The 16,919-nt window shown below is 31.2% G+C and overlaps 1 protein-coding gene across 2 annotated transcripts in view; it reads right to left on the bottom strand.

Annotated features, from left to right (window-relative positions):
* Positions 1-952: 952 nt before the first annotated feature.
* LOC140435035 (uncharacterized) overlaps positions 953-16,919 on the bottom strand; it is a 198,624-nt gene continuing 182,657 nt past the window's right edge. For both annotated transcript variants that reach the window (XM_072523715.1, XM_072523714.1), the window contains exon 6: positions 953-2,875. In XM_072523715.1, coding sequence (XP_072379816.1) covers positions 2,672-2,875 — 204 coding nt within the window. In that variant the 3' untranslated portion in view covers positions 953-2,671. The remainder of the gene's footprint in view (positions 2,876-16,919) is intronic.

A 16,919-nucleotide genomic window follows, 5' to 3' on the forward strand; every position in this document is an offset into this window, starting at 1 on the left:
ATGTAATGTGGCCTAGGTTATAAAGAGCAACCTCAGGAGCAATCTCTCAGTTCATTCAACAAAAATTTTTTGGTTATTGTTTATTTATGAGCGTTTATAGGTGCAAAATACGTATTTTTTGAGTTTTTTTCATATTTTCCTAAAGTAAGTATTTCTGTATAGATTATGAAAGTACACTAAAAGACCTTTAATTTGAGCCGGTATACGTTCAATTCAATTTATTTGGTATTTCAAAAATGACGAATGAATGTCAAAATTAAAAAACGTAATATTTACTGCAAAATTGCTTTTTTTATTTCAAATATATTACATTCAAGCCTATAAAATTACGAATCGAATGAGCCGTAGTATAGGTACCTAGATCGCTTAATTTGTTGCTGAGATACGTTAATTAGTTTATCCCACGATCTTCAACTTTGAATGCTCATAGGATTGCCAAAAAGAAAGGTAAAGGGCTAATTTTTGTTTCATTCTCTTCCTACAGCCGTAAATTTTTATATTCCATAGAAAATAATGAAAAAATTTTTTAACCCGTTAAAAACAATTATTTATGAAGTTGTAAAATTGCAGTTATAAACATTTAGAGCTGCAGCGCCCCCTATGTACCCTACAAATTTTTAATTTGCAGATTATTGTAGCTGGCTTCGAGACGAAGATTAAAAAAAAAGAGTTTTCTATGACCAATTGGAGCCGAGTTAGGATAATTTTTTTAAAATATCACAGAGGCTTTATTAATAACAATTAAGAAACGAATCTGGCGACGCTCGGAAAAATTTGCAATATCTCGGTGAAAAGTGAACCGATTTCGATGATTTTTTTTTTAAATTAAAAAATTACCCCCAACCCCCCTAAAAAAATTTTTTAATTCAATTTTTTTTTCAGTTTTTTTACTTTTACAATACTATTAAACGTAATCTACTAAAAAATTATTATTGAGAACATCCCCATGAAACATCCCCATTTCTAAAAAAATTTAATATTCTAAAATATAATGAAAAATTATGTTAAAGTTCAAATGATTAAAATTTCTATTTAAAAACAATCTATTTTTCAAAAAAAAAACTCTTGATTTTAAAAACTTTTGGTCAAACTAGATTTTTAGTATAATTTCATGAGAAATTAAATAATTGGTTTAATAAATTGCTTAGTTTTTATTTGTTTTTCTTTTTTTAGTAGGTTGTACAATTTCCTCAGAATCATATAACAATTCATCCAAACCATCTCACTCTCACATTCTTTTTCTGCGTCATCTAATTAATATTCAGCAGTATGACAATTTTTGCAACTCTCTCCATTACAATGTTCGCACATTCTCGTACATTTTAGGCCGTGCTTACGGCATCCGCAATGTTTGCCACATGCGGTTTCGGTACTACATTGAAAAAAGGTAAACTTTATTCGTCATTTTTAACAATAAATAATGATTTTAATTTAAGGCAAATACAAATACTTGAAAATATAGGTTTTTAAGTAGTAAATGACGCCAGGTTCGTTTCTTAATTGTTATTAATAAAGCTTCTGTGATTTTTAAAAAAAAATTATGCTAATTCGGGTCCTATTGGTCGTAGAAAACTCTTTTTTTTAATCTTCGTCTCGAAGCCAGCTACAATAATCTGCTAATTAGAAATTTGTAGGAAACATAGGGGGCGCTGCAGCTCTAAATGTTTATAACTGCAATTTTATAACTTCATAAATAATTGTTTTTAACAAGTTAAAAAAATAATTTCTTTTTCATTATTTTCCAGTGGATTATGAAAATCTACGGCTTTAGGAAGAGAATGAAACAAGAATTAGCCCTCTACCATTTTTTTTTTTTGGCAATCCTATGAGCATTCAAAGTTGCAGGTAGTGGGATAAACTAATTAACGTATCTCAGCAACAAATTAAGTGATCTAGACCTACTATGGCTCATTCGATTCGTAATTTTATAGGCTTGAATGTCATATATTTGAAATAAATAAAAAAGCAATTTTGAAATAAATATAACGTTTTTAATTTCGACCTTCATTCGTCATTTTTACAATAACAAATAAATTAAACGTATACCGGCTCAAATTGAAGGTCTTTTAGAGTACTTTTATAGTCTATACAGAAATTACCCATAACAATACTTACTTTAGGCAAAAAATGAATAAAACTCAAAAAATACGTATTTTGCACATATAAACGCTCATAAATAAACAATAACCAAAAATTTTTTGTTGAATGAACTGGAAGATTGCTCATGAGGTTGCCCTTTATAACCTAGGCCACATTACATACAATCCTGGATTAGGGAGTATTTTCTTCACCACAACCTGGGCTAAAAACCTATATCTCTTTTCTGGCAAAAATCTATTACCAATTTAAAAGTCTCAAATAAAAATGGAAGAGTGAAAATGTCAAAATGTGGTCCCGAGAAATCGTTCTCAAAATGATATCCAGAATAGAACTCTAAACATCAAAGTAAACGTATTTTTAACTAAAATTACGTTGAATTTTCATTAAATACAGTTAATTAAATATTTTATTTGAATACTGGCGATATTTTCTAACGTTTAGCGGGTAGTTTATTTCATTTAGTAATTTAAACTTATTCTATTAAATAAATACTAGTATTTTAAAACAAGGAAAATAATAAGGAACCACAGAGAATAGTATTTTTCATCGTCAAGTCAGTATCACTCTTTACCTACACCATTGAGCCGAACATCCTCTTTCCCCTCGTGAGGATCAGGCTGACTGCCATTACGGATAACAAGAAAAATATTAGGCCAAAAAAGGAAGTAAGAAGTCTACATCGGCATCGCCACTTCTTGTCGTTTTGCATTCTTTTTAGGAGATGTTCAGATCGTGGCACGTCCAACGTGAAATCTGCTTCGGGTCGACCACCAGGCTAAAAAATAAAAAGCATATTTTAATGCTTAAGTAAATAATTTAAAAAATAAATTGTTCATAGTTGGTATGTTTGAAGATTAACAAACAATTTCTTAAATTCAATTCGAATATTTCAAAATTTTATAAAAATGTATCACTAACGTTATCGCGATAAGATGTTACACCTTTATTACTTGGTCAAAAGTAAAAATAGTTTAGCCGGGATAGCATTTGACCTTTTATGACGAGCTGTCCCAAATTTTATTTGTTTAACTTTTAGGGGAGGTCAATAGTAGTGTAAATTTAAAATAGCGACTTATCTACACAATTATTTGTTGCTTAAATTTTTTCATGTAACATTTACTATATTTTTATTTAAATTTAATTATTATTTAAAGTGAATAGCAGGAAGTCTTTCTAAAATTAAAAAACATGACAAGGGGTCTACGAGGGAAAAAAGTTTGGGAACCTCTATTCTAGATTATGAATTTTTTACGACCAATCTAATAAAATGTCACCTAATGTTAGTTAAAATTAAGTTTGGTTCAAAAGTCAGGAATACTTCGCAAATTAAAGCAGTTACGTCTAGGGAATGCTTAATAAATAATAAAGTATCATCACATATCATTTCAATATAATACTAAAATACAGGGTGTTCTATTTAAAAAAATTCAGAAAATATTCATTCCAAGTTTGAGTAACTCTGTATAGAAAAATTAATAACGTTGTGTTAAATTTTTTGGACGATAGAAGACTATATTAAAAATCATTTAACTATAAATATTATTTTTAATGTCAGGTCTCTATAATTCCACAGGTTGTTACTTATGCTACGAAATTATATATAAAAAACACAAAAATATCGGGTCAAGTTCAAAAATGTACAAATATGCAAGGTGTTCCATTAAAAAAAATAAGTTTGTTCCACACTGTTAATATGGGTGGCCCTGTTTATTTGAAAATATTTTTAAAGTATCATCAGAGGTTCTATCAATGTTGCAACTTTTACCTAAATTATGTTTTTCTTATCTCTCTCGACAAATGAGTGAATGAACTTCCTTGCACTACTGTCGCACCCTGTATATGTACAGAGAGTATGCAGCTGCAATTCATTTTAACCAACATTTTTAAGAAAATCTGAAATGTCATTGATGAATCTAATATTTTAGTTAACGTATGGTCCTAAAGTTTTGGGAAAAATTTCACCTGGTCTGATTGAGAAGCAAAATGCATTTAACAAAGAAGGCCATGGAATTGAAATGTCATCAGTTATTGACATTTAATAAACAAAGAAGAATATTTTGGTTTATGCTCTGCAAAATGTCTTATAAAATTGATATTAGTCGAGGTGTTTAAAATATGGTTGGGCGAATGTCGAAACGAGATATTGTTAATATTTATCGAGATCAAAACATAAGCAAATCGACAATTTATCGCACAATCAGAGAATGTGAAGAAGATATAAGTACCATGTGTTAACTTGCGTAAAAGTGGCCGACCGCGGATTTTGAACCATATAGAAGAGGCAAGACTGATTGAAGCAGCTAAGAACAAAATTGGGGTCTCACAGCGAAAACTGGCCAGACGATTTCATGTTGGAAAGAATACAGTATACAGGACGCTATCGAGTAACAATATTATCTACCGGAAAATAAGGAAAGCTCCAAAATACACAGAGAATCAATTAGAGAGAATTCCGAGATGTTGCCGCGCATTAAGGCATGCGTTGATCGTGATGGACGATGAAAAATATTTTATTTTGTCCAACTCTGAGATGAAGGGTAACGATGGGGTTTACACGAACGATTACGAAAATGTACCTGATGAAAGAAAATTCAAAAGTAAGAACAAATTTGAGGACAAAATTTTGGTATGGTGTGCAATTTCTGAGGCTGGCTTTATCTCACAGCCCTACATTCAAAGATGTCTCTTTAAATTGCTTCAGTTTGTGAAGACACATCATGCAAATGATCAAATAGTCTTTTGGCCAGATCTTGCTTCATGTCATTACGCGAGAATCACAAGGGACTGGTAAGAAACTAACAACATTACCTTTATACCGAAAGCAGACAATCCCCCCAACCTACCTCAGGCTCGTCCAATTGAAGAGTTCTGGGCAATATTAAGTAGGAAAGTCTATAATAATGGGAAGCACAAAATCAGGAACAGCATATATACAAAAATTAGAGAAATCGACGCCAAGGTCGTCCAAAGGATGATGCAACGTGTCAGGGGAATTATTAGGCAAATCAAAAATAATGGTCCCTTGTCTGTCATTTGAATTTTGATTTATAATAAGGATAGTTAAGTTAAATTGTTGAATAATTTAAAAAATATATAAGATTATTGTGGTCAGAGTTATATGCTTTTGAAATTTTTGCCAAAACTTTAGGACCATACGTTAAAATTTTTAATCATCATCATCTATATATTTATTTAGTCTTCTTAAATTAATTGCGTAAAACAGTGACCTATAATATATTTTAAATTATAGTGGACATTTATTAGAGTAGAGTGTGTTTTACATAACATTACTCCTTATATCATAAAACAGAACATGATTTCGTACTAATAAAAGACTAGCCTTAGCTCTTTTTACCAAACCGTCAATTACTTAAAATTACCCACATTAATAATACTTTGCAATTTTATTAGTTAACTGGATAAATAGTATGCTAAATAAAGTGCTAATAATAAAATACACTGGAAATAATAATATGTTGTTTAGTAACCGTCTTTTTCTTTGCACATATCCTTATCAAGTAGTTTTAAAAATGCTGTAAACTTTTTAAAAAGGAAAAAGAATTTGGGTTATACTTATTGCATGTATAAGAGGTTTAAAATATAATTTAGAACTATGGGTACCAACACACTACCGGGTTTGCAAAATATTAGTTGTCACAACAATCTGGCATATAATTAATGAGATCAATGCGTGTAGGAATTACAATTAAGTTGCATACAAGATTAAACGACATTAAATCTAGGACGTGCAATGTACACAATATACACCATATAGGGTTAAATAGCTTCGTTTCTAAATTGGAATATAACTATTCACTTCCTCAACATGAAATGAATTGTCGATAATAACACAAAAGAGTTGAACTTCAAACATTTATATCATATATACGCTAAGAAGCATAAAAACAAAAAAAGTATTCTCAAATTCTGACTTTACAAAACTTTTTATTTCTAGCTCAATGTTGATAATTTTTTGAATAAGTAGAATGGAAATAAATTCAGATCATATCATCAAACTTTAGTTTACAGTGTTCAGATTTCGCGGAAAACAAGATATAGGGCCGATTGTTCGAACGCTAATCAAAACTTGATTTTAATCAAATATTTAATTACATTCAAATACGCCACAGCAGTTGTAAAAATTATTAAAAATTGCTTATTATTATTATTGATTTTTAAATAAAAACATAGAATTAACACCAGAAAGAGCTTAATTATGGTTTATTTTAAATTAAAACGCAAAATATTAAAATTGAATCAAATAAATCAGTCAACATAACCTCAAAATGTGACGTAATTGATTTTAATTAAATATTTGATTACAATCAAGTTTTGATTAGCATTCGAATAATCGGTCCTATAATAACAAAAAAATATGATACTATTTATAGTATGTTCTATTTCTTAAGTAAAATAGAGTAGGTAGTGGAATTTACACTTAAATGTCCACATTTTTATCAAACTAAAAACATTTATGACCCGTCATTGTTCGCGTATCAGGAAATGACGCGATTGTTCGCCTATGAGCGCTGCGCTTTGTTGCCATTTTACTCTCATTTAATTATATTTTATTAGGATACTCAATAATTAACGAAACTCATTCGGCTGCTGGTTCGTTAAAAATTATAGTAGTGATAATAACATAAATGTATGTACCTTTTATTAATGAAATAATTCATATAGAAAAAATTATATTACATAAAAGAAATGTAAACACTTTATTCACTCTCATAGCATTTACTGTAGCATATTTGAGATATTGTAATTATATGTTGACTACAAATAGGTTTTGAACAATCTGCACACCTTGAAGTGTTATTTCTCTTTTTACTTCGAGGACAGTAAAAACATTTGACTCAATCTTTAGTTTCTCCACTTACTACTGAAGTTTCTTCATCAGATAGACCTGCCTGGCGTCTTATTTAAAGTCGTAATAATATTGACAATGTTGTTATTGATGCACGACTTATCAGGTGAGGCACCAGGGACTATTATGTATCTCTAAGAGGCCTTCTGGCTGCTTTCTAGCATATACAATTGCTGTACAATTTTTATCTCATATTTTGCCGGCCTACTGAGTATATATTGACAAAAGTTAATTTCCCCCAAAAAATTTTAAGTTTCTCGTCAATGCAGCAATACATTCCAACTATAGCAAGCCATGCACTTTTCCAAAAACGCGTCGAAAACCTAATGGATGCAAGTTTGTCATGCTTTCGTCATTCTGCTCTGGACTTCTTTGATAACTGTCCGAAAATATTCAAAGCTGATCCATTTGTAGCCCAAAGATCGTTCAGATTTACAAGAGAAGCTTTGAAAGTACCAGATAAGTACAACAAGTCAAATAGTGCTCTAATTGCATCACTATTGGTACATAATACATCCCTTTCACGAGAAAACTGGTAACGCATCTTTACTAAATACGTATTGGTATGTTGCATAATTTCGTTTGTCATTTCGTCAGATAAAAATAATTTCCAGCATTCAATTGGTGTTCAACATATTTTTCACTATTTGTTTTACACCTGGTAGACGAGTAAATATGAGTGAATCCGATGAGAGGAAAAAATTTCTCTAGTTCTTTCATATTTGAATAATACTTTAAATATCTCGATATTATTAAATCGTGCATAAATCGTCACCTTCAGCACTTATTCTTATTAATGTCATAATATTGTCATTTCTACACATTTTTTTATTATATTGTAAGCAAGAAAACTAATGTGTCATATCTCAAATCCATATTATAAATATTGTTGATTAAGTGCTCACACAATTCAGTCCCTCATCCCTCATATCCTGGTGTTCCGCGTGGAAAAAAAATTTTTCGTTTTCTATCATTTTTTTTTTCTATAAATCATTTTTATTTTAAATTGTTTTCTTCCAATTTTTAATCAAGAGGATGAGTACTATTTCATGAGAGAAAGTCTTTTGTCAATTTCACTATCGCTGTAGGAGGTTATAATACTGAAAACATGACTTTATACGCGACCTTTGTTTTCAATAGCAATTGTTTATGCGAAGTAATAATTTTCAAGCTAATAATTTGTTTAAAATATTTTAATGATTTATAATAATGTTTTAAATTTTTGTTAATTACTAGGTAAATATTCTTGTATTTGTTGAAATATATTTACTAATACAATACATTAAATTATATATAAGCAACTTTAAGCTTATATACTTATTATATATATATATATATATATATATTATATCTGTATGCCGGAGGTAAAGGGCACTATGTCCATTTTTTTTTGTCAATATTGGGATTATACTGCAGTTATAATGAACTTTTAATTCTCCACACAGAGGTATAAAGCACTGTCCTACGTTATAAAATAACGAAGATAATAACACATTTTGTTTAGAGGCAGAGGGCACCATGTGGACATGAAACCCTATACCTCTGTATACATTGCTAACATTGCAGTATCATCTAGACATAGTGCCTTGGAATTGATTGTTTACATTTCAGATTTTGTTTAGTTATATGCAGTAAATAAGTGATTATAATAAGTGAATACAACTGATTATGGAGTGCAAAAAACATTCACGTGTTGCCAAAATATTGAATTTAGGTTTAAGGCAACAAAATGAAAATAATACAGGTAAGATAATATCATTATATTTTAGAGGTTATGTTTCGAGCTAAACAAAAGAGACAATTTATTAGCCTGAGTAAACTTAAGATAAAGTTTGTAAATTCAAGAAAAAATATACTAAATTTAAATTCCTGTGGAATCTTAGTTTTCATTAATAAATATTGTATGCATTTACGGACTATGTAGAATAGTGCAAAATGTTTTAACAAAAACTATTTAGTTTAAAAAATTGATTAGTTTAATAGCTTATTTTAAAACTCTCACATTTATTGCATTGAATGAATAACGTTGATTATGAAAAATTATTTTGGCATGTTTAAGGCATTTACGGAATAACGTGTTCTTAAAACTATTTTTCATTATTTGAAAAAGATTTGTTGTAAAGAGATATTTTTTCCAGATGATGGACTATTTTCCCAGTGATACATCTAGTGATACTGATGAAAAATTAAGATGTTTTTCGCCAGAGCTAAAGGCGGGAATCAGTAATAAGAGAACAGGTCACGAGTTAAGAGAACAACCAAATGATCAATTGAAAAAAGATCTCTATCCGATGATGAAGTATGTAGTACTGGTAATAATTCCAATGACGAAGATAGTAGAAATACCGACTATGTAAATGAGAACCCAACTAAGAAAAGGAAGTTACAAAATAAATTCAGTATTAAACAAGCCGGTAAAAAAGGAATCCGACATTCGGACAAGGCTGTGTAACCTAGGAAAACAAAACTCAATGTCCGGAAAAGAACAAAAGCGTATTAGAATGTTGGCGTTTGCAAAGTTATATTTTTGAATACTTTAGATATTTCAAATAAAGTGGTTGTAAACGTTTTACGAAAGACAGAACAAGGAGGTCTGGTACAACCAAACCTAAGAGGGAAGCACCCTCCTAGCAATAAAACGTTATTGAAAATGTTAAGAAACATATTTCATCATCCTCTAACTATGAGAGCCATTATACCAGACAAAAAACCGCAAAAAAAAATTTGGGATCAGAATTAAATATCAAGAATATGTACAGACTTTATACAACCTATTGTGCTGAAAATAATGTTGATTCAAAATTGGTTGCTAAACACTGGTTGTATTCTGATGTGTTTAACAAACAATTTAATATTTCCTTTAAATTACCCGGTACAAACACATGTGACGTTTGTGATTCATTTAGTGCTAGGCCCACGAATGAACTAAATCTAGAGCCAAGAAATAATATAACAGTTATTCTTGCAGAGTCAAAGAAGAGATATGATTTAAAAAATCGAGATATTAAACTTTCCACGGATAATAAAGAGATATAAAGTTTTGACTTGTGATTTCCAGAAGTGCTTACCTACACCTTTGATTACAAACAGCATCAGTTTTTATAAGAGAAAATTGTGGACATTTAATTTTACGATTTATGATTCCTTCGACTCTTCAGTACACTGAATGATGTGGGATGAAAGTAAAGCAGCTCGTGGCAAAAAAGAAATGACTTCGTGTTTATTAAAATGGGCAAATAGTGTAATACCTGACACTACTATTCAACAAATAACCATATGGACGGACAACTGTTATGGTCAAAATAAAAATACGTTTATTGTAATGCCATATTTCTGGATTTTGAAGACCTTCCCACAAATTCAGCAAATAGATCAAGAGTTTTTGTTAAAAAGCCATACTCATATGGAAGCAGACACTGTTCATGGTCACATTGAAAGAAAAAGGAAAAGAGTGCCAAACATGACAATACTGACTCCTTGGGATTGGCAAATTAAAATCGGCCTGTGTTCATCTTCAAGTTCGTCGAGAGGCTATAGGAAAGCTATTTTTTAAAACTTCTTTTGATGATAATAATTTCAAAGAACTTGATATGATGCGATTTCAAAGAAGTGAAAAAATTACATGGCCAGACGTTCTACTGCCTATTACTAATAACTTATTACCGATTTCTCGCCAAAAGTTCGATGACTTGATGTCACTGCTACCATATTTACCATCTGTATGTCATCAATTTTATAAAAATTTACCTACATCTAACAACGCTAGTGATTACCCAGAAGATGATGAAGAGGAAGTTTTTGATGCATGAGGGATATACATTATGTTTCATTTAGTATTCTAACAGTATTCCGGTCATAAAATGTAAACAAATATTAAGTTTTATACTTTACCCTGTAATGTTTGTCATGAAGGAGAAACAAATTAAAGTTTAACATTGTATATTGCATTTTTAGTATACATCTTGTACTATGACCCAAAAGATCTTGAAGAAGTAAACAGCACTATGTCCACTACATTGTGTTTTAATTTCTTTTATTAAAAATAAACCAAGTTTATTATCACAATATGTATTTTAAATAATATAATTTTGAAAGTTAATAATCTGAAGAATAAACTAGACAAGGGTTCGTGACATAATGTGTATTAACATACATCCTGTGAATAAACAAACACAAAAATAAACTTAAAACGCTTCTCCTGTAAAATTACAAATTTGTGACATAGTGCCCTTTACCTGCGGCATACAGATATAGCTTATAAGCAATTTCCTCTGCCAAGCTCGTATTCCCATATTTCTCATGTCTTCATCGATGTTATTAAGAAACCTTGTTATTTTTTTACATCTTTAAAGAGAAGAAGGCAAATCTGCATACAGACACCTGTGACTCACACAGGTAGTGTTGGGTTCCTAATACCCTAAGGAAGCTGCGCCAGGTCGAGATACCCGAGAGATTTAGACCTTTGACATTTCGTCCCGTCACCACTTCAAGACGGTCGGCGTCCAACTAAAAATCTCTTCCACCATATATATATAGATCCACCTGATATCTTTGGCAGCTCGACAGGCAAGGTTTGGGTCTACCCCCAATGTCCCCCGTATTGCCAATCGAAAAGCCGATGAATTGATGCTATGTGCCGGTATATTCCGCCAGTACTGCCCAGTCCTTGACACATCGGGCGGTTCCCTGCATAGCGAGGGTGACGTCGATGTACGATCTGGAATCGCCTCTCAGAAAAGTCGGCTCCAAACCTGTGTTTAAAACCACTAGATCTAGTGCCTCGATTCATTGCATTAACATTTGACCCCGAGTGTCAGTGATCGGCGAGCCCCATTCAGCAGATTTTGCGTTGAAGTCGCCGAGCACCATGCACTCGTTACCCAGTGGCCTCACCTCTTACATAATTGCAGTTAACCTATTCTCATACTCACCTACCACTATATTCGGTGAAATATAGCAGCAGCCAGATCCAGTCTCCTCTTCTTCTCTGAACAATAAGTCTATTAAGGAGCGTTTTTCTAGCTAGGTCATTTTGTTCCATCCGCATTACATGCCCTATTCACCTTAGACGTTCTATGTTAATATGTTTTACGATGTCTGATTCCTGGTATATTGTATAAAGTTCGACGTTGTTTCGTCTTCTCTTCACTCCATTGCCATTCACTGCTCTATAGATTCGCCTTAGTTCTTTTCTTCCGAAACATACTAACATGTTTTCATTATTTTTTGTTAGAGTCCAGCTGTCTGAACCATATGTTAGGACTGGGCGTACTATTGTTTTGTAGGATCTTATTTTGTATTTCTCGATATAATTGTGGATTTAAGGAGGAGATTGAGAGAAGATTGAGCCCAAAACAGCCCAAAATATTGGGCATTCAAATTCTGCGGTTTATCTTAAGAACATCCTAAAAGCAATGATGTTAACCTTGGGAATGCATCATTGTCCCATTATTTGATTTCATTGGATTGTGTAAACGAATTTTATTATTTTTTTTAGGTTAGTGGTCTAAGAGTCTTAGAAACTTAATTTTAGAGAGTCTTCTATAAATTTCTTCTTTTATTATAAATTTCAATTCAACAAGTTTTCAATAATTTAAAAATCTTAATTTTCTAATGACGTATGTCGATTGTCATCTTTAAATTTGTCATCAACTCCAATAAATGGTAGGGTTCGGACATCCGTACCATAACCAATTTTTTTAATGTGTTTTTATGGAGTCTAGTGTACAGTCCTTTTGGTGTTTTTTCAATGAAAAAGAAAAAGTAAATAAAACCAGGTTTTGTGTAATTTTGTTCCAAACGATCTCTCCAAGTAGTGATACTTAAATACTTGACGTAAATGAAACATTGTAAATTTAAAATTAGTTATTAATATCATTGTTTTGTTTTAGAAGCAGAGCTCTCAAGATGGCTTTGTAGGCCGAAAGCGCTCAGCTAGGAATTAAAATTGATACACACTTGGAAAATACTTTTCTTTTTCCATTTCTTGAATTATTTTATTACTTCCATCATATTATCTCTTTTTTCAAGTTTTTTTCTCCCTAGCTCTATGCTTCTCATAAAAACCCCCTTCTCATCATCTTTGTTTTCTTCTTTTTCCTCGTTCGTTAATTGATCCGACATTTTTAAAACTTTCTAAGCTTTCTGGCTAACCAAATTTTCTCGAGAGGCGCGTAAAAATATTGGTCCTATTCCTCCGTTCAAAGACCTCTGGTCCACAGTTTCAGAGTATATCTCGTTTTTGCCTCTTGATTGGCTTAAACCATATTTCTTCGAATTTAGAATATATTTCTATTCAGAATGGTTTGACAAAAACACTAATTATACTGCCGTTCTTCTTTTTCTTCGCGTGCCATATCAGAATTATCCGACGTTGGCGATCACCATTGCAAAGGCTTCTCGATCATCTGCAATATGTAATAATTGTCCTGCATTTGATATCTGTGTCTATTCTCGAATGATTTTTAACCAAGAAACTTGTTTTCTTCCTACACCTCTACGGCCCTCTATTGTGCCTTTGAGGATCAGTTGTAATATTTTATATCGACTTCCTCTTACTATATTTCCCAGATAAGACATTTTTCGATGTTTAACGGTCTTTAGCAGTTCTCTATCTTTGTTGACGCTCCTTAGTACTTCTTCATTAGTTTTCCTTGCTGTCCAAGGTATCTTTAGCATTCGTCTATGAACCCACATTTCCAATGCTTCAATTTTATTCATGATCGATACTTTTAGCGTCCACACTTCTGCACTATACAAAAGTACAGACCAAACATAGCACTTAACCATTCTTTGTCTTATACTGCCGTTAATTTTGCTATTTTTGTAATAGTAGTCAAAAATGAGTAAAAATAAAGCTGGGTCGAGTTTGGAGAAAAATAAAAGCAAACAGTAAAAATAATGTAAAATTGTTTTATAGAATACTGAAAAACCGACAAAGCAACAAACAAATAAAACTATCACAAATAATGACCAAAAAGTAAAGAATATTAACTGATGACAAGGATTTAATGTAAAGGTAGAGAGAAAGTTTCGAATAACTGTTGAACTAAGAGCAAGAAAAAGTAAACGAAAATGAAAACAACTTAATTAGCGGATCAGAGGAAAACATAGAGAACATAAAAGCTATACTGAAAGAAGAACTAGAGAAAGCAATAGGAAAGATAAAGACTGAGAAATCTCCTGGGAGCGATAAAGTTAGTCCAGAGATGTTGAAATACATAGGAGAAATAGGAAAGAAAAACTTATTTTAAATATATCCTACCTTTAATATGAACGAAAAAAATTCTGCCGAGTGAATGGTTAAATGCAATAATTATACCCGTGCATAAGATAGGAAACACAAGAGACTGATAGAACTATACATGTGTAGCATAAAACTATGTATACCAGCAAAACTAGACGAACTAATATTAGAAAAAATCAGGATAGAAATAGAACATGGACTAGAAGACGTACAAAGTGGATTCAGAAAAGAACATAACACACAAGACCGTATATAGAGATTAATAAAAATCCTTTGTAAAAGGTATATATTTAAAAACCCAAACGGGCTGTGTTAGACAGAACGTTTTCGGAATACATCATTCCATCATCGGTGTCCTAGAAAATATGTAACCACTTAATTGAAAAGGAACATGAAGTTAAAATTTTGACCAAGGTTAAAGAAAAGTGTGGTTTGGAATGCCTCCTGCATTCTTTCCGTATCTCACATTTTTTCAAAAACAATATAATTTTCTTTTTTCACTTAATTTCAACAGAGCCACCTGAAAACCATTTCTTTTTCATAATTAAGGTTTATATACACCTGCAAATCATCCAACTTATAACTTATCTCTTTACATTTCTCATGTACCTAGTGTTGCTTTATGACAGATAGGTCCTTTCTCAAGTTATAAGTTGAGTACTATACATACAACATACTACAAAACCATGATCCAACCATCAAATTCTGTTTATTTTATATAATAGCTTAACGAACACCTTAAGACCTTCATATCCATTAAGAATTAAAAACAAATCCCACAACTTAATTACCAGTAAAGCTGACACCATAAATTTTGTTTTACTTAATTTTAACAGAGCCAACCCACAACCATTCAATTTTCACATTTCAGATAATTATACACCTGCAACTCATTCAACTTATAACTTATCCTTTTATATTTCCCATGTACCTAGTGTTGCTTATGACAGATAGGGCCTTTCTTAAGTTATAAGTTGAGTACTATTCTATTAACATATTACAAAACCATGTCCCAACCATCAAATTTTATTCATTTCACATAATAGTTAATAAAATAAAACTTCCACACCACTTAGTCTGTTAACACCCTATCAGATATTTAATTTTCATGTACTTATAACTTAATAAGTTTTACATTTACCAGGTACCAAATGTTGTTTTTTGACATACAGGGCCTTCTATAATCGAGTTATAAGATAAATTTCACATGACCATTACACTACAAAAGTTTTATTCCATTCACACAAGTACACTTTCATATTTTAAATACATTCATTCTTATTCCACCAATATCAACAAAATATCAATAACTCAACCTTCTACATGTGTCTAGTTTCTATTTTCCAGGTACCAAATGTTGAAGAAACATAAAGGGCCTTATATTAAAATCTCTATTTCACTACACTACCACACACATGTATAGTTGGTTGCCTAACTATAACCACACAATCTTTTCTCCACATTTTATCTCATATACATAATTTAAAATAACAACATTGATGGTTGATACTGTTATATTAATTTAAAAAAAAAAAAAAATTACTCTAACAATTTTAATTAACGTTGGCTTTTGTCTTAAGTAGACACATACAGTTATATTGACTACTCTGTTACGACTTCCGTCCTAACTTGTCAACATTGTCATTTCAATCAGTTGCTTCCATAAAGTCCTCGTAGACACACCGTCTCAGGACTTGCAACTTCAACGTGGAGTCATATGTCGCCATGTTACCTAATCCAACGGTAACTTTAACATCATAAGTATTTATAAGATATAATGTCGAACAAATGTAACTAATTATTTGTTAACGGGATTTTACCCATATATTTAGTGGCTACATTCATGTACTCCTAGTAAGTATTAACCACACTTTTCTTTAACCTTGGTCAAAATTTTAACTTCATGTTCTTTTTAATTAAGTGGTTACATATTTTCTAGGACACCGATGATGGAATGATGTATTCCGAAAACGTTGTGTCTAACACAGCCCGTTTGGGGTTTTTAAATATATACCTTTTACAAAGGATTTTTATTAATTTTTTAATATATGGTATACAGCCAAATACAGGAACGTAGATTCCTTGTGGATATATAGAGATGTTATAGATGACACTACGTTATAGATAATAGAGAAAGCCTTAGATAAACACAAAGAAGTATACGGAAGTTCTATAGATATAGCTTTTTCCATGAAGACTACTCTTCCTATCAAAGAGTAGGGCTTTTCTGTAATTATGCATGTATAACGCGCAGTGAAACAATTGCCCTAATGGAGCTCAAATAATGAATAACGAAGAAGATAAAAATGGAGCCGAAAATGAGAACAAGGATAAGGTTCATCTGGAAAAGAATGGAGGTGAAGAGAAAGAGGAAGAGATTCTACAGATCTGAGTATATTTTAATAAGGGTTGTTTTTTAAGTTAAAATAAAATAAAATGATAACATTTTGATTAAAAAAATTATTGTAGTTATAGTTTCACTGAAAAAAAAATACTACAACTATTTGAATTTCTTCGCAAGGGGTGGTTTTTCTAAGGGTAAACATTATGTGGTAAAAAATTAAAAGAGTAGAGACATCTAAATTTACTGTCACTGTAATATTAAATAATTCCAAATTGCTTGAATTTACAATTATATGATTTTTTTCTAATATGAGTAGTTTTCACTCCTTAAAAATAAAAAGCGACCAAGAACACAAGTCCAGT

The sequence above is a fragment of the Diabrotica undecimpunctata genome, chromosome 2, assembly GCF_040954645.1.
Source record: "Diabrotica undecimpunctata isolate CICGRU chromosome 2, icDiaUnde3, whole genome shotgun sequence".
Taxonomy (NCBI): domain Eukaryota; kingdom Metazoa; phylum Arthropoda; class Insecta; order Coleoptera; family Chrysomelidae; genus Diabrotica; species Diabrotica undecimpunctata.